At 60.5% G+C, this 18228-nt stretch overlaps 2 protein-coding genes across 2 annotated transcripts; one reads left to right on the top strand and one right to left on the bottom strand.

Moving 5' to 3' along the window:
• Window positions 1-57: 57 nt before the first annotated feature.
• On the top strand, window positions 58-11562 carry STRIP1 (striatin interacting protein 1). The gene is made up of 21 exons (XM_065649213.1): window positions 58-185; window positions 1772-1841; window positions 2125-2199; window positions 2614-2748; window positions 3009-3129; window positions 3758-3826; window positions 4787-4893; window positions 5247-5374; window positions 6020-6202; window positions 6310-6527; window positions 6767-6832; window positions 7019-7082; window positions 7959-8030; window positions 8244-8318; window positions 8546-8643; window positions 8906-9032; window positions 9125-9225; window positions 9376-9442; window positions 9573-9677; window positions 9892-10096; window positions 10851-11562. Exons 1-21 carry the CDS (start codon window positions 63-65, stop codon window positions 11096-11098), a joined length of 2457 nt encoding a protein of 818 aa, XP_065505285.1. The 5' UTR covers window positions 58-62; the 3' UTR covers window positions 11099-11562.
• A 1293-nt stretch (window positions 11563-12855) lies between these two features.
• ALX3 (ALX homeobox 3) lies at window positions 12856-18114 on the bottom strand. Its single transcript, XM_065649265.1, has 4 exons — window positions 17859-18114; window positions 14560-14858; window positions 13710-13772; window positions 12856-13176 (listed from the first exon to the last, which is right to left on the bottom strand). The coding sequence occupies exons 1-4, from the start codon at window positions 18097-18099 to the stop codon at window positions 12856-12858; spliced, it is 924 nt and encodes a 307-aa protein (XP_065505337.1). The 5' UTR covers window positions 18100-18114.
• Between the last annotated feature and the right edge of the window lie 114 nt (window positions 18115-18228).

Consider the following 18228-nt stretch of genomic DNA (forward strand, 5'->3'; position numbering starts at 1 on the left):
CCGCTCCCGCGAGAGGGAGGGGTGAGTCCTCGCGAGAGCTCGGCGCGGTGCAGGCGGCCGACATGGAGCCGGGCGGCGGCCTCGGGGCCCCGGGGCCGCTCCCGGGCAACAACAAGGCCCGTGGCGGAGCGGGGCCGCCCGGCAAGGCCCGCGAACTGGGCCGCCCGCCGCGCAAGGACTCCGAGGTCAGCGCCGCTGCCGTCGGGCCCGGCTCCGGGGCGGGGCGGGGGGGCGGCTCTCCCGGGGCCGAGGGCCGGGACCTGCCCGGGACGTGCCGGTGTCCGCGGGCTCCGCCGTCCGGTTCAGCCCTGACCCGGGCGGTGCTTCTTGCTCTGCCTGGGCTCCGCCTTCCCCCGGGCCGGGCCCGGTGCAGCCGCTTTCCGCAGAGCTGGTGCTTCCGTGCCGGTTCCCCGGGACAAGCCTCGGCCCGGCAGCTCGGGGCTGTGCGGCCCGGTCCCGGGGATCTGCCAGGCCGCGTTGGTACCGGCTCTGCTGGGGCAGTACCGGGCTCGGCTCGGTGCCAGGTTCCCGTTCATCCGGCTCCTCCCCCGGGCTGGGCCGGTTTGGCCTGTCTGGGCTGTGGGGGCGGCTCGGTCTTGGGGCCTCAGATGGGCCCCGAACCCGCCACCCGCCTTCCCGGGCTGCAGGACCAGAGGAACCGGCCTCAAGTTGCGCCAGGGGAGGCTGAGGTTGGATCTGGGGAACAATTTCTTCCCCAAAGGGCTGTGGGGCATTGGAACAGGCTGCCCAGGGCAGTGCTGGAGTCACCGTCCCTGGAGGGGCTGGACAGACGGACATGAGGTTCTCAGGGACACGAGGCAGTGCTGGGCTGGGGGAACGGGTGGACTCGATGAGCTTGAGGCGCTTTTCCAACCCAAAAGATTGTCCCCAGCTTTGCCGGTCAGTGCCAGCCGGTGCAGTGGTTGTTGGTTCCGTATGTCGGGTCCCTGCTGGCTCTAGGGGTGGCTCTGACGAGAGGTGACTGATCGACCTCTCCAAGGGGACACCGAGGTCCCCGTAGGGACCCCTGAGCCGTGGAGTTCTGCTTTATCCCGCGGCTTTTCTGTTGCATCCCCCAAATCTGGTTTCATTCCTGGGTGGCTCCAGAGCCATCTGTTTTCATGGGTGTCCCACCGGGCTGCGGACACTCCCTGAAATGACAGGAGAGGGTCCTGAGGAGCTCTGTGTCAACCTTGGGTGCTGGGGAACGGCTCCCAGCCCCCCAAACCCACCCAGGAGCCCGTGGGTTTGATCCACCTGAGTTTTGAGCTCTAGGAGGGGTGTATTTTTTGCTGTGGGTCCATGTTGGCGACTTGGAGGGAGCAGATGTTTTGTGCTCTGAGGTTTCTCCTGGATGTTTTTCCAGCCTCACCAAAGCTGCTTGGAGTCGTTTCATTCTCACTCTTCACAACTACTGTTGTCCCTCCGCTCGGCACTGGGGGGACAGCCCAAATTGTCGCACATTTACACAAAATGGGTGAGAGCTCCTTGGCCCCATGTAACCCACCCTGAGGTTAAACACACTCCGTCTCCTGCTTTATTTTTTGGCTTTTTGGGGCTCCTGGAGTGTTTCGGAGGTGGTGCAGTGGCTGGAGATGTAGGAGTTGCCTTGGTAACGGTGATGCTGCTGCAGGTACATCTTAGGTCTCTTAAGCAGAATATACAATCCTGGATTCATGGGAGGATGAGGTGAATTGTGAATGTGTTGGGAATTTTGGTTTTCCTGAAAAATGCTGTCATTGAACCCATTTTTTTTTTATTCTGCTTTCAGGGTTATTCGGAGTCCCCAGACCTGGAGTTTGAATACGCAGATACTGACAAATGGGCAGCAGAGCTCTCTGGTGAGGGACTTGTCCCCGTGGGTCAATTAATCAGCCACAATTTCCTGGTAGTGATTAGAGGAGCTCTTTCAAATCCGGTGTTGCTGTGTTGTTGTCTTTAAACATCTCATTCATATTAAAAGAGAAATTATATCGTGCAATTAATTTTTTTAGCCTTTTGTGGGGTGTATTTTTTGCATTTCCTTCATCTTGGCTAAAACCGCAATTAACAGTGCTGGGTTGCAGTTTTTCTGGTGCCTCAGTGCAGGTTTTTGGAGATTTTCCTTTTTTTTTTGTTTGGCAGAACTGTACAGCTACACGGAAGGGCCGGAGTTCCTGCTCAACCGCAAGTGCTTCGAGGAGGATTTCAGGATCCACGGTAAGATCCTTATCATACAATCACAGATGGTTTGGGTTGGAGGGCCCTCCCCAGCCCCCCCAGTGCCCCCCTGCCATGAGCAGGGACATCTGCACCAGCTCAGGTTGCTCAGAGCCCCGTCCAGCCTGGCCTGGGATGTCTCCAGGGATGGTTCATCCACCACCTCTCTGGCCAACCTGGGCCAGGCTCTCACCACCCTCAGGGACAACAATTTCTCTTGGATATTTGGCACCTCTGGGGAGGAACAAGGATGTCCCAAAGGAGACATTAACGCTCCATCATCCAGTTGTCTGACACAAGGCAGGAGGCACCCCCGTGTCCCCCAGCACAGCCCCGTTTTCCGTCACGCTGAATCCTTTTGAGCTTTTCCAGTGCTGTTTGTACCCCCTGCCCTTACCCTGCCTGCTCTTTCAGTGCGGGACAAAAAATGGACGGAACTGGACAAGAACCAGCACCGCACCCACGCCATGCGGCTCCTCGACGGGCTGGAGGTCACTGCGCGGGAGAAGAGGCTGCGGGTGGCCCGAGCCATCCTTTACGTTGCCCAAGGTGCCACCACTTTTCACTTGGGATATTTGGAACGAAGTTAATTCTCATGGGAGCCAGACAGTTTATAGGAGTTTGGTTCAAAATTTGGCCAACTTCCCCATGCTTTCCCAGCTCTGTGTTCCCCCCAGGAGGGCGGTTGCATCCTCTACGTCTGACTTTTTGCCTTAAAATCAAGGCTGTGTTTTTCTTTCCCCCGCGAAGTGCTCTGGGAGGGCCTGGGGATCCCTGCACGGTGGGATCCAGCGAGGGTTTCGTTGCAGGCACGTTCGGGGAGTGCAGCTCTGAGGCCGAGGTGCAGGCATGGATGAGGTACAACATCTTCCTCTTGCTGGAAGTGGGGACGTTCAACGCTCTGGTGGAGCTGCTGAACATGGAGATCGAGTGAGTTCTGGGGGAAAATGCTTCAGAAATGGCTCTGGAGCTCCTCGGTGGGAGTTCTTCCAGTTCGTGGCAGTCCCATTGCTGGTCTGTCTCTCTTTAATCTGATGCCTGTAGCCAACAGAGTGACTCCTGTGGTTCTGGGTGGATATATAATGTAGAATTAGACCTGATTTATACAGAAATTCACTGCGGGCAGCAAATAGAGATGATATTTCTCTATTGTTAGGAGCTCTTTTCTCTGGGATTAACCTGCGACTCCTCGCAGGCATCTCCCAGGGTCATCTTTACCTTTGAGGGATCTGAGATCCTGGGTAGGAGCCCCAGGCTCCTCCAAAGGGAGGGACTTGCCTTGATTATCCTCTTTTGGAGGAAACTCTCTTCTCCAGGATCCACCTGAGATTTCTGCCAGGAATCTCCCAGAGTCTTTTGACCCTTTTCAACTCAAAATAACCTTTTCAACCAAAAATAACCTCTTCTCCTGATTCCCTCAGTTGCACTGTGAGCAGGGGACTCCTCACAGCAATATCTGTCCTGGGGTTTCGCTCCGGCCTTTGGGTTGCTTGTGGGAGGGTTCAGATGTTCAAAATGTTCGAAGTGGGGTTCCTGTGAGGCCGTTTTGTCTCGGCAGTAACAGCGCGGCGTGCAGCAGTGCGGTGAGGAAGCCGGCCATCTCCCTGGCTGACAGCACGGACCTCAGGTGGGAAGGGGGTGCTGGGGGGTGCGAGGGGAACCCCGCGTTTGCTGGATTCATTGCTGGGCTCAGACCAGGGGACACCGGGGGTGGCCCAGGGCCATCCCGGTTCCGGGAGCGTCATCAGGTGCGCTCGGGTCTGCTCTGCCAGTAAACAGCACCAAGTCCCAACCTGGTTGGGGTTGCAGGGACCTCTGGAGATCCCCCAGCCCTGCTCACGCAGGGTCACCAGAGCAGATCACACAGGTTGGTCCAGGCGGGTTTGAATGTCTCCAGAGAAGGAGACTCCACACCCGCTCTGGGCAGCCTGGTCCAGGCTCTGGCACCTCCCAGCAAAGAAGTTTCTCCTCACGTTCAGAGGGACCCTCCTGTGTTTCAGTCTGTGCCCGTTGCCCCTCACCCTGGCGCTGGGCACCACTGAACAGAGTCTGCTCCATCCTCTGACACCCACCCTGAGATATTGATCCCATTGATCAGATCCCTCTTGGCTTCTCTTCTCCAGCTGAGCAGCCCCAGCTCTCCCAGCCTTTCCTCAGCAGAGAGATGCTCTGGACCGCTCAGCATCTTTGTGTCCCTCTGCTGGACTCTCCAGTAATTCCTTGTCCTTCTGAAACTGGGGAGCCCAGAACGGGACCCAGATGGGGCCTCCCCAGGGCAGAACAGAGGGGGAGAACAACCTCCCTGACCCACACTGTCCCTTGTCCCCAGCCTGCACAGCGCCCTGGGGCTGCTCAGGGACAGGAAACCAGTGAAGTACAGAACAGCAACTTTTTTCCTGCTTTGATTTGCAGAGGCTTTTCCCCCCACAGTGCCTGAGCACTGATCCACTGGTGTGCAGTGGGTGCATGGAAACAGGCTGCGGGCTGGGCTGGTCCAGCCTCACCCCGGAGCTCTGGGTGCTGCTGGTGCCTCCAAAACTCATCCCAACCTCTGGTGATTCACCCAGACTTCTGGGTTTTTTTGCAGGGTGCTGCTGAACATCATGTACCTGATCGTGGAGACAGTTCGGCAGGAGGCTGAGGGGGACAAGCCAGAGTGGAAGAGCATGAGACAAACCTTCCGAGCAGAGCTGGGTGAGCACCAGGCGCTTGGGGGTTGACGGGACAGCAGTTTCCAGGGCTGAAGAGAGAGTGAGATGGGTTTTGGCTCTAGGCCTCAGTTAATGGGGGCTGGCAGCACTGGGCTGGGTTTTGCTAGGACGAGCCTTGCTGGTGGGGCAAAGAGGGCTGAGCAGAGGAAGCCAGCCAGCCCTTTCTGCTGCCTGGGTGCTTTCCCCTGGGGAAAAAAGTCTGCATATTGGTGCACAGGTAAGAAATGATGGAGGGTGAAAGGTCTTGGACAGGAAAAGGAGCTGTCTGGAGAGAGAGGAGGATCTTGGAGAATGGGGGGAGATGAATTCCTGGCTATTGCTGCCGTGTGCTTCCAGGAGCCCCCCTGTACAACAACGAGCCCTTCTCCGTCATGCTCTTCGGGATGGTGACCAAATTCTGCAGCGGCCACGCTCCCCACTTCCCCATGAAGAAAGTGCTGCTCTTGCTCTGGAAAACCGTGCTGGTAAGGAGAGGCCCGGGGCTGCTTCTGGATATCTATATATCTATGATTCTATGAGTCTGTGATTGTGTTTAATACGGTCTTATTAAATAAGTAGTTCTTGATCATCAGGGGAATAAAGTCAGGGCATCACTATCTACAGATTTCTGAGTTTTGGCTGGAGAAATCTAAAATGAAAAGTCCCTGAAGGTTGGCCAATCAGCCTACTGGGAAATTAAGTTGGTTTTGCAGAAAACCCTGTTATTTCACAGTTTGTTTAAATTTGAAATATTTAAATGCTTCCTTTTAAGCTTTCCAGTTAATTGAAATGTTGTGGGGTTTTTTTTCCTTGATGCGTGTGTTACTATTAGTGTTCTTTATTTGTATAACTGATAACGTAAAATGAATTTTAGAGCACTGGGGCTGTTCAGCCTGGAGAAGAGAAGCCAAGAGGGATCTTAGTGATGTGATCAATATCTCAGGGTGGGTGTCAGAGGATGAACAAGACTCTGTCCAGTGGTGCCTAGCGACAGGGTGAGGGGCAACAGGCACAGACTGAAACACAGGAGGTTCCTTTTGAATACGAGGAGAAAATGATTTACTTGGAGGGTGCCCAGAGCACTGGGAGAGGCGTCCCCCGTGCTCAGGGTGCCCCGGTCTCCCTTGCAGGGCACCCTGGGCGGCTTTGAGGAGCTCCAGAGCATGAAGGCGGAGAAGCGGGAGGTGCTGGGGCTGCCGCCGCTGCCCGAGGACAGCATCAAGGTGATCCGCAACATGCGGGCGGCCTCCCCGCCCGCCTCCGCCTCCGACCTCATCGAGCAGCAGCAGAAACGAGGCCGTCGGGAGCACAAGGTGAGGCCGGGGACGGTGACATTACGGAGGGGACAGCTGGGGCGTAGGGAGTGACCTCAGAGCGGCTTGTCCCTGGGATAATCAGCTCGCTGCTCTTCTGTTTCCAGGCCCTAATTAAGCAGGATAACCTTGATGCCTTTAATGAGCGGGACCCTTACAAAGCTGACGACTCCCGCGAGGAAGAGGAGGAGAACGATGATGACAACAGCCTGGAGGGAGAGACCTTCCCCCTTGAACGGGATGAAGTGATGCCACCCCCCACCCAGCACCCTCCCAGCGACCGCATCACCTGCCCCAAGGGGTTGCCCTGGGCCCCCAAGGTCCGGTGAGTCCGTGGGGCTGCCCCACAGCGAGAGCTGGAAAACTGGGGCTGTTACATGTCAGGAACTTGTCAGCAGAGGGTGTGGGGTGATGTTGGGGATGGGGTGGTCACCTTCGTGGCTGTTCTCTTGGTGGGGGCTGGTTCAGCACCATCTTTACCTGACCGCGAGGCTTTTCCTGTCACCATGTGCCCATGGTGTCCCCAGGCGGGTGGGAAGATGTGACTTTGTCCCTTTGTTGCAGGGAGAAGGACATTGAGATGTTCCTGGAGTCCAGCCGCAGCAAGTTCATCGGCTACACGCTGGGCAGGTGGGTTCCCGCAGAGCCGGCCTGGGGGGCTGCCAATTTTGGGGAGGGGCCGAGGCTGCTTATGGGGGGCTGCCATTGCCCCGTGCTTGGCAGCGAAGTCCTGAGCTCACTGACTCCTTCTTGGGGTGTGGGTGGCTCTGCTTTGCTCCTATCTGCGCCCAGCCCGGCTCTTTCCCTCCTCTCTAGTGACACCAACACCGTGGTGGGGTTGCCCAGGCCCATCCATGAGAGCATCCGCACCCTGAAGCAGGTGAGTACATTATCATCGAATTGTTCAGGTTGGAAAAGACCTTTAAGATGGTCAGGTCAAGAGAGTTCAGAGAAGGGAACGGAGCTGGGGAAGGGGCTGGAGCACAAGTGTGATGGGAGTGGCTGAGGGAGCTGGGGGTTCAGCTGGAGAACAGGAGCTGAGGGGAGACCTTCTGATCTCTGAACTGCCTGAAAGGAGCTTGGAGCCAGGGGGGGTCGGGCTCTGCTCCCCAGGAACAAGCGCCAGGACCAGAGGAAACGGCCTCAAGTTGCGCCAGGGGAGGTTGAGGTTGGATCTGGGGAACAATTTCTTCCCCAAAGGGCTGTGGGGCATTGGAACAGGCTGCCCAGGGCAGTGCTGGAGTCACCATCCCTGGAGGGGTTGGACAGACGGAGATGAGGTTCTCAGGGACAGGGGGCAGTGCCAGGGCTGGGGGAACGGGTGGACTCAATGGTCTTGAGCGTCTCTTCCAACCAACGTGATTCTGTGATAAGTCCTTGATGAATCCCTCCAGCCCCTGCCATTGTGTGGGTGCCCCTTCCCCACCCCCTGCACAGTCAAGTGTCAGGCCCGGTGCTGTTTTGTTGTCTTCCTCACCCCTCTCCCACTTGTTCAGACCTGTGATGGGACTGGCCTTAAATTTTCATCCCCTCCCTGGTCTCCCAGCCTGGCTGAGCCCCTTTCCTCACTGGTTTCATCCCTTTCTTACTGGGCTTGTCCCAGAGGGGAGACCAGCAGCCACCACTCTGCCCATCAACATCGGGGACAGGAATAACAGGGAGGGGCTTAAAAAGATGATGGGACCAGGCTGGGGCTGATGGCATCGATGTGGGGGGGAAATTGTGGTGTGACCCCGCCCGCTCTATCTCTGTGCAGCACAAGTACACGTCGATTGCGGAGGTGCAAGTGCACATGGAGGACGAGTACCTGCGCTCGCCACTCTCTGGAGTGAGTGTGGGGACAAGGATGCGATAAAAATCCTGAGCTGGGGGCATTCGGTCCCACCAGGCCTCTTGGCAGGGCCGGGGGTTTGCTGTGCTGGGGAGGGAGGGTGGGGGCTGTGGGGAGGGATCCTGCCCTTTGGATTGAGACCCTGGGGCTGAGCCCCTGGCGCTGGTGGCAGCTCCTGGTCTGAGGTTTTCTGGTCTCTCCTGGCACCAGGGGGAAGAAGAAGTGGAGCAAGTCCCTGCCGAGATCCTGTACCAGGGCCTCCTGCCCAGCCTGCCCCAGTACATGGTGAGCTGGGGGGCGCTGGGGGGGCACGGGCTCCGCTTTGTCCTCCTGGGGCTGATCTGGGGGTGCCTCACCCTGGGGCCTCCGTCCACTCTCTGTCCCTTTCCGATGATGCCCCCCAGGTTTTCTTCCCTCCACATACACATCCCTGTTACTCCCTCTGTGGTGGGGACGGGGTCCTGTGGCTGCTCCCCCCATTCCCATCCCCTTTTCCATCTCTTTCTCCCCAGATCGCTCTGCTGAAGATCCTCCTGGCCGCAGCCCCCACCTCCAAAGCCAAGACCGACTCCATCAACATCCTGGCCGACGTCTTGCCGGAGGAGATGCCGTGAGTGACCGTGAGGAGCGAGCGGAGGTGCTGGGGGGCGGTGGGGACAGGAAGGGGGCACGGGAGGGAGCCAGGGGGGATCTGGGGTTTGGGCTGAGACTTCCTGGTTGATCTGACCATCTCCTGCGCAGTGGTGTGCCAGGAATTGTGCCAGGAGCTGGTTGCAGGTGGCTCCTGAGAGCCCAGGGGAGGGCAGGACTGTCCCCTGACACCCCCGGGTGGTGACAGTGCCCCGGGCCAAGGGTCCCTCTGTGTCCCTCAGGACCACGGTGCTGCAGAGCATGAAGCTGGGGGTGGACGTCAATCGGCACAAGGAGATCATCGTCAAAGCCATTTCTGCCGTGCTGCTCCTTCTGCTCAAGCACTTCAAGCTCAATCACATCTACCAGGTGAGGCGGGCTGGGGTCTGGCCCCCGCCATGGGGCTTTGGGGATGTGCAGGACCCCAGGGTTTGTCCCAATTCATCTGCCTTTCTCCCCAGTTTGAGTACATGGCCCAGCATCTGGTCTTCGCCAACTGCATCCCACTCATCCTGAAATTCTTCAACCAGAACATCATGTCCTACATCACTGCCAAGAACAGGTAATGTCCCCCCATTACCTGCTGCCCGCACGTGTCCCAAATGGGTGTTTGGGGGGCGTCCCTGCTTGCTTTGCCTCTCCACGATCCCTCCCTGTGCCCTCCGGTGGGTGGGGGCTGCAAACACTGTGACTCCCCCTGTCCTTCCCACAGCATTTCTGTCCTGGACTACCCGTACTGCGTGGTGCACGAGCTGCCAGAGCTGACGGCAGAGAGCCTGGTGAGTCCCTCCCTTCCCGGCCAGCTCCTGGCACCCTGGGATGCTCGCCGGGGGGATCACGGGGTGCGGGGGGGCCCCTGACCACACTCTTCCTCACGCATCCCCCTCACCTGGCTCTGCTGTCCCACAGGAAGCCGGAGACAACAACCAGTTCTGCTGGAGGAACCTCTTCTCCTGCATCAACCTCCTGCGCATCCTGAACAAGCTGACCAAGTGGAAGCACTCCCGCACCATGGTGAGGGCCGGGGACCCGCTGGGGTGTCACAAGGCAGGGTCTGGGGACTGCGGGGTGTCCCTTGTGCTGCACCCCAGACCTTGCTGGGGAGTGGGAGGCGAAGGAGGGTGGGTGGCGGGGAGGGGGAGCTGCAGGGATGGGTTTGCGTGCTGGAGGAGGGGGTTGGCACGCGTGTGATGGGAGGGACGCGTGGGTCACCCCGCTGTCCCCGCAGATGCTGGTGGTGTTCAAGTCAGCGCCCATCCTGAAGCGGGCGCTGAAGGTGAAACAGGCCATGATGCAGCTCTACGTGCTGAAGCTGCTCAAGGTCCAGACCAAGTACCTGGGCCGGCAGTGGAGGAAGAGCAATATGAAGACCATGTCAGCCATTTACCAGAAAGTGCGGCACCGCCTCAATGACGACTGGGCGTACGGCAACGGTATGTCCCTTGCACAGCTCCAGAGCATCCCGTCACCCGTCGTGTCCTTCTTGCTCCCCACAGTGACACGTCTGTGCCCAAAGTAGGGAGGTTCAGCCTGGAGAACAGGAGCTGAGGGGAAACCTTCTGATCTCTGAACTGCCTGAAAGGAGCTTGGAGCCAGGGGGGGTCGGGCTCTGCTCCCCAGGAACAAGCGCCAGGACCAGAGGAAATGGCCTCAAGTTGCACCAGGGGAGGTTGAGGTTGGATGTGGGGAACAATTTCTTCCCCCAAGGGCTGTGGGGCATTGGAACAGGCTGCCCAGGGCAGCGGTGGAGTCACCATTCCTGGAGGGGCTGGACAGATGCAGATGAGGTTCTCAGGGACAGGGGGCAGTGCCAGGGCTGGGGGAATGGTTGGACTTGATGACCTTGAGGGTCTTTTCCACCAAAATGATTCTGTGATTCTAAATCTGTCCCTGTGCTGCTTTGGGCTTGTACAGCCCCCAGGTCGGGAGTGCGGGGAGGGGTTTGGGGCGGGGAGGAGGAGCCGTTGGTGGCTTCCTACTCCGTACCCTGTGTGTTGCTCTTTGTAAAATACAGAATCAGAGAATGTCCTGAGTTGGAAGGGACCCACAAGGATCATCAAGTCCAACTCCTGTCCCTGCACATGACAAGCCCACAGTTCACACCATGTGTCTGACCTTTCCGAGGGATTTGGGTTGGCTGAAGGGCCTCCAGCTCCCCTCTGACACCCCCTTTTCCCTCTTACCCAGACCTGGATGCCCGTCCCTGGGACTTCCAAGCAGAGGAATGTGCCCTGCGCGCCAGCATCGAGCGTTTCAACTCCCGGCGCTACGACCGGGCTCACAGCAACCCCGATTTCCTGCCAGTGGACAACTGCCTGCAGAGCGTGCTGGGCCAGCGCGTGGACCTGCCCGAGGATTTCCAGGTCAACTACGACCTGTGGCTGGAGCGGGAGGTTTTCTCTCGCCCCATCTCCTGGGAGGAGCTGCTGCAGTGACAGATAACGTGGACACAGGACAGGGGGTTTTTGGGGACATCTTGAGGCCAAGCTGCTGCCGAGGGGCAGGGGGATGAGGTTTTTGGGGGGCTCTTTGGGTGTTTGGACCCCCTGGATGGGCTTGGGAAGAGGCTGGAGCTCATCGAGACACTGTCTTGCTCCTCTGATCCTTCCTGGCTGAACCCCAAGCCGAGGGTGACAGCTGGGGGGGGTCCCGTTGGGTGGGGGGGGCCTGTGTGCACCCCCGGTTGATGCTTTGGGAGGCAGCAGCCCAGTCACTCCCCTCCTGCCCCCCACCAGAGAAGGGGGAGCAGCTGGGGCGCGGGGCAAGGCAGGACGAGGGGCCCTTTGGTGCTGCTGGGGCAGGAAAAGAGTCTGTGTGTCCCCCCAGACCCTGCCTGGGGACACGGTGACAGGGTTGGGGACACTGTGGGGGTGATGGGGGCTGGGGGTGGAGGCTGCAGTGTGCCCTCGCCCCGCTTGGGGGGGTGGATGAGCTGTACATATATATATAGATAAATATATATTTCGTGGTATCTCTGACCCGAGTACATCTGGGCTCTCTGTCCCCATCCCCCCCAGTCTGTCCCCCCGGGAAGCAGCAGCAGGCGCACGACGTTTGTCATCTCCTGTCCTTGTCCCCACTCTCTCCTCACGTCCCATTTGGGGTGGATTATTGTCACCGAACTATTTCATATTTATTTATTTTACAACCCAATCCCTTGGCCTGGGGGAGCTGGTGGCCTCGGGGTCGGGGGGGTGGGCAGGAGCTTGTCTCCTTCCCCAAACCCTCCTGGGGTTTGTCACACTGGTTGGGGGTGTCACTGGGATTTTCTTCAGCCACTGTTCCCAGCTGAGCCCCCCCGGCTGCTTCCCTAACACCGGGGTGCCGGTGCAGATGGGGTGTGAGTGGAGCCCGGCCCCCCCACCCCGCTCCAACCTTCCCCAGCTGCCATCACAGGCTGCGGCTTTGATAGCGCTGCCCGAGCCATAAATAACTTATTAAAAATGGCTTTTATTGTTTATAAATGAATAACAAAAATTCCCCGTGGGGAGGGCTGCGAGAACCAGCGTGTGAGATGTCCCAGGAGAGGGGGGGCACCCACAGCGCCCCAGCAACACCCACACGCGGCTGGGAGTGTTTGGTTGGAAAACTTGGGGTTTTGACTCAAATTGGGCTGGAGCGGCAGGTTGGGTCCCTCCCAGGCGGGTCTGTGGTGCCCAACTGAGGTTCCCCCCCCAACATCAGGAGACCAGGAGCTGGGGGCAGGGCGGCATTGCAATTTTGGGGTGTTTTTTGGTATGAGGGGGCCTGCCAGCATCTCCTGTCGGTGGGGGGAGCAAGGGGGGGCCCAGCGGTGGGACCTTTGCCCGCGGTGGGGGGGTCACAGTGGCTGGAGGACGGGATGGGACGTGTCATCATGACCTGGCGCTTGGAGGGACCCCCGAAGAGGCTGCGCCCCCCCTGCAAACTCCCTGGTATCTCCATCAAATCCCTTTCTCTGACGGTGCTTGGGGGGGCTCAGGATTTTTTGGGAGCTACTTTTAGGGGGCGACTGGGTTTGGGGGTGACCCTTTTTCCCCCCCCAGCAGCTCTGCTGTGACCCCCCCACAGCCGGGGGGGCTGCCAGCAGCATGATGGATGCAGAGGGTGCTCAGAGTGGGGGGCAGGGTGCTCCAAACCCCTGGTGCTGGGGGGGTTGACACACACTCCGGGGTGGGGGGTGACTGGTCCCTGTCCCCCCCCGGGTTGGGAATCACGTCGCCCAGTTCAGCAGGGTGCTGGTCGCCTCTTTGCTCTTCATCCTCAGCGGCACCAGCGTGGGCGACTTGTACTCGTGTTCGGGGGCCGGTTCGAAGTGGGGGGGGGTCCCCAGGGCCGGGGGGGGCAGCCCGTGCAGGGAGTAAAGGCTGTTGATGGCGGGGTGGGGGCCGGGAGAAGCGGGGATGCCCATGAAGCCGCCGATGTTGCTGTGGGGAGGGGGGTACGGGGACATGCAGGGGGACGGGATGCTCTCGGGGGGCAGGAGCCCTGGGGGGGTCCCAGGGCCAGAGTTTGGCCACAGGTTGTTCTGCAGCTGGAAAAACAAACAAAAAAAAACCCCAAAGTGAAGCATGCGGGGGCGGGGGGGGGCAGATGGGGGTGGCGACCACGTCCCTCCCTTGTATCTCCCCCACCCACAGGGTGCTTTAATTTAAGTGATTGGGGGGGCGTGAATCCTGGTTGAAATCGTCCCCTGCCACGTGGAGGAGAAAGAAGCATCGGGGTGTGAAGCTGAGTCCTGAATTATTTTTACACTTTTCAATGTGGAAAGGTGGTTTTGCAGAAAAGGGGGGGACAGAAAGCACTGATGGATGTGGGGGGGACACTCTGAAACCTGCCCCAAAGGGTGTGTTCCCACGGGAGGCGGAGCGGGGGGGACATGAAGCAGCATCTTTGATGAAACGTGATGCTGGATCTTTTCCGTCCGGGGCCACGAGCCTTTTCCAAGGAACCGCAGGGACCGGGGTGGGTAAAGGGGTAAAAATGGGTCCCCCTGGGGGTGCAAGGGGCTGGGACCCCTTGCCGGGGGGGCAGGGCTGGAGGGGCAGCCCCCGCTGCATCTCTCACCTCCTGGATTTTCCCGTAACGTTCCCGTTTCCGCCACTTGGCCCGGCGGTTCTGGAACCAGACCTGGGGGGAGGAGGGGGCTGAGGCGCAGGGACCCCTGCCCGACCCGGGTGGGAGAGGAGCCCAAATACCATCCCGGTAAATGGGACGAGCCGAGAAAACCGCTCCCGTGCCCAGCCCGGCTTGAGCTCACCCGCGTTTTTCTCTACCGAGAGCAGAAATCTCTTTTCCCTCCTGGAAAATACACAGTTCTGCTCCGTGCACCGTCCATTTCTCTCCCTTGGGCTTTTTTTACTGCAGGTTTGGGTGCAGAACGAGGCTCTTTGGGTCTCATGTGGTCACGATGACCCATATGTCCCCTCCGGTGCTGCTGGCGGCTCCAGCAGCATCTCCCGGAGAGGAGGAGCCGGTACCGGGCTGTTCGCCGTGGGGCAAACACGGTTACAGGTAATTTCATCTAAATCCACCCCAAATCAGGTCTCGGGTGCTGCCTGGCTGGCTGGTCGCAGGCTCGGGCTGAGTGTCCCCGGCCTGTGCCTTGTCCCCATGGGGAGGGCAGCACCCCATGGATGCTCACTTCTCACTTCATTACCCCCTCACCTTCTCTTTTCTCCCTGCCAGGTGCCCCCTCCAGCCCCCTCTTCCCACTGGGAGCCCCAAACCACATGGAGACACCTCTGGAAGGAGCTCGTGGGCCTGATGCCACCTCGCCCCATGTCCTGGGATGTGTCACCCCCGGCCCCAGTGCTGAGGTTTAGCAAAACCCAGGGGAAACGGCTCCTAACTCAGCATCCCCCAGCCCTGGTGCCACCACCGGGGTGGCCGTCCCCGCGGGTCCCCGTGGCCGTACCTGCACCCTGGCTTCCGTCAGGTCGGTCCGTAGCGCCAGCTGCTCCCGGGCATAGACGTCGGGATAATGCGTCTTCTGGAAAACCTTCTCCAGCTCCTCCAGCTGGAACGTGCTGAACGTCGTCCTGTTCCTCCGCTTCTTGCTCTTGCCCAGGGGCTCGGGGAGCTGGGGGACCCCGTGTTCCCGGAGGCCGCCCAGGGGCGCTGCCAGGGGACACCCCAACTCCCCCGGGGTTTTCGGGGCGGCCCGGCAGGCTGTGGGCATCGCCTGGTACCCGCCTTTGCATCCCTTCTCCCTGCCTGGCAGGGGGACACATAAGACAGGGTGGTGTTAATGACATTAATGGTGTTAATGAAGCCAAGAACTCTCTGCGCCCACAGCCCCCCCATCCCTGTGTGGTCCCCGTCATCCTGGGGGGATGCTGGGGTGCAGTCTCAGGAGAAAGGGGCTCGGCACAGCCACACAGCGGGTCCAATCCAGCACCGGGGAGGGAGCTGTGGGCAGGGGGTGGGGGAAGCCCGGCCAGAGCAGCGGGTGCTCGGGGACCGTCTGGGACGCTGGATCAGGGGGTGCGAGGGGGACAGAGGAGATGAGCGGGGGCGCGTCTTGCAGCTCAGCTGTCCCCGTCCCTCCTCGTCCTTCTCGCCGTCCCTCTCCTCATCCTCCTCCTCCCGCTCCCTCCCAGCACGGGCTGACACCGTCACCCTGCTCGGCTGCACGCGGGGCAGGGACATCGGATCCACCAGTAACCCCAGTCCGCCCCATGAACTGGGCCATATCCAGACCCCAGTGCTCGAGCTCGGTTCAAGGGAAGCCCCTGCAGCCCCCGGGCCAGCGTTTCCCTGGAGCCGTAACTCTCAGGAAACCGTTTGGAAAGGAGAGGAAAAAAAACCCAAAAAACCCACCTTTTTGCTCGAGAAAAGCTCTGCTTCCCCACCCTCTCAGGGGGGGCACACAAGAAATACGGGGATTCCCCCCATTCCCCTCGCTGCTGCATCTCTGGGGTGTCTGACGAAATGGGTTCGAGGTGATAAGTCACTGCTACATGTTTTGGAGGTCGCCCTTGTCCCCTGGGAGGGGGATTGTCCCCATGCAGGGACACACGGAGCTCAGCAGCTCCGGGTGCCGTTGGGACCCCGAGGAGCTGAACCAGTGAAGGGAGAACCAAGGGGGGGACTTAGTGGATGGGGGGGACAGCTTGGGGACCCCAAGCCTGGGCTTCACCCAGGAAGGAGACAACCTGAAAATGGCGGGGTTTTTGCCTTAATTTCACCTCCACCATCTCCAGAGACTCAGATTTGCTGCAGATGGAGACCCCCGGCCCCCTCGGAGGGGCAGGATCGGGCCCATGGCCATGCTCGGGGCCGCGAGGGGGGAAATCGTTTCCTCCGGGACGGATCCTCCTTCCCGGCCCCTTCCCGTCACATCCCAGGGAACGGGGTCCCCGTCCCTGCGGAGCCACCCGCGGCTCTGCGCCCCCCGAAACCAGCCCCTGCCACGGCCTTTTCCGGACTTTCGCTTTTGATTTTTGGTTGTTTCCTAATTAAGGTAATTTGGGGGTTACAGCGCGCAGCCGAGAGCTGAGATCCAGCTGCTTTGAATTAAGGGGAAAATGTTGTCTGGGGGGGTTTGGGGGGACGATTGCTCCCCGTCACTCTTGGTACCGTTCTGTCTATGGTGGGTAACGGCAAAGGGATGAAGCCAAATTGCCATTTTTCTCCCCGCTTTGTCCTCCGAAGGGCTCGGCCTCCAGGCCGGGGGATTTTAATGATAAAAAACAAGCCCCACTAAGGAGCGGAGTGAAGGCGAAAAAACCTCATGTGACTGAAAGTAAGGAAAAACGACCAAAATTTAAAAATTGCACTGCACAAAGCGGTCAGATAAATGCATTGGGTTTGAGTTTTTTTGCCCTTTTCCAAAGGCAACGCGCCGCATTTCCGAGCGACCCATGGGTTTTGGCATTGGAGAGAAATAAATAAATGGCCAGAAAGAAGGAGAAGGCAGGAAGGGAGCAGGATACGGGCGCGTAGCTAAATAAACACGGCGTTGCAGGGGGACAAAGAGGATGGGAAAAAAGGAACATATAGATATTTCCCCCCCCGCCGCCTTTCTTTCCTAAACTGACACCCCCTGAAAGATTTGGCGGGGCTGGGGAAGTCAGCAGCTGGGGAACAGCTGTACGATGCTTGGGTTAACCGGGAGGGGAAAGGAGAACTCAAAAGGGATCATTAGCGAAGGGATGGGGGCACAGAAAGGCCTCCCGGGACCTGGGGGAGACGTCGCAGCCGCCCAGTGGCCCCCCCGGGGCCATCAGCATCCCCCACCGCACCGGAGCAGGTAAGTGCAGTGGAGGGGACCAGCCCGGTGTCCCCGGGGGGGTTTTCTACCTGTTCTCCCCCCGCTGGGAGCAGGGCGGCTTTGCTGGGCCCCACCTGGTTCCCATTACACCCGCGGCGCTGCCTTTTTCTTCTGAGATTAAAGCAAACCCGGGAGGGGGGGAATAAAAGGCCCGTGGGACAGGGGAGCCCTGGAGGGGTGAGCCCGGTCACCCTCGACGGTCCCGGCCGGGAGGGAACGTGCAAAGGAGAGGTGGGTGCTCGACCGATGGGAAGGGGGCCGGGATGCGCCGGGTCCTGCCCGGACAGGGGTGCGGAGCCCCGGAGCCGGGGAGCCCCGCGGGGCCGCCTCCCGGGCCGGGAGCTGTCGGTGCTGCCCGGTCCCGCAGCCCCCGGCCCGTCCGTGCGGCCGGAGCGCCGGTTGCTGCCGCCGGTGCTGCCCAGCGAGGCCCGGGACGGGAGGCGGCGGCCGGGAGGGACTTTCCAGCCGCCTCCGAGGGACGGGAACGGGCTCCGACCCCGGGAACGGGCTCCGACCCCGGGAACGGGTTCTATTCCTGCTAACGGGCTCCATTCCCGGGAACGGGCTCCGACCCCGGGAACGCTCCTCTCCAGGCCGGTCCCCTCGTCTCTCCCATCGTGTCTTTTCCCTCTTTCCCACCCGCCCCGTTTCTGGATGTGGGGAACGAGACCGGACACCTCGGTCTCTGTCGCGACACAGTCGCGGCTGCCCGACACCCGGGAGCACCGGCTCCCGTCGAGGGATACCCCGGCGATCTCCGCTCCGACGGGGCCGTATCGCGACGTACCGGCGAGGTCGGGGAGGGAGCGTGTCGGCGATAGGACGCTCTGAGCGGGCTCAGGGCTGGGGGTCCCAGCAGCCCCCGGCAGGATCAGGCCCCCGGGGGAGGGTAAAGAGGCGGCCCCGGTTCCCCCCGTCCCCCCCGCCGCTCTCCCCGGTACCTGCAGCCCCGGGCGGCTCGAAGGGCTTCGCGTTGACGGGTACGGCGGGGGGGCCCGGGCTGGCGACCCCCAGGTAGCGGGGCTTGTCCGGGGGGCAGCGGGCCGGGCGGGGGCTGAGCGGCGGCGGGTGCCGGGGGGGTCCCGGTGGCCCGATGGCGAAGGCGGTGGGAGCCCGGGGGAGCCCCGGGGGGGGTCCAGCCCGGAGAGGTGGGGGCAGAGCCGGGCAGCCCGGTGGCTCCATAGCGCAGGTTGGAGGGAACGGGGGGAGGCCGGTGGGGAGCGGATTTTGTGCGGGGGGCCGGGGAGAAGGGGGATGGGAAGGGAGGGATCGCCAAGGACCCCCCCATACACACCCCCACCCACTGCACAC

Source organism: Caloenas nicobarica, chromosome 21, assembly GCF_036013445.1.
Source record: "Caloenas nicobarica isolate bCalNic1 chromosome 21, bCalNic1.hap1, whole genome shotgun sequence".
Classification (NCBI taxonomy): Eukaryota; Metazoa; Chordata; class Aves; order Columbiformes; family Columbidae; genus Caloenas; species Caloenas nicobarica.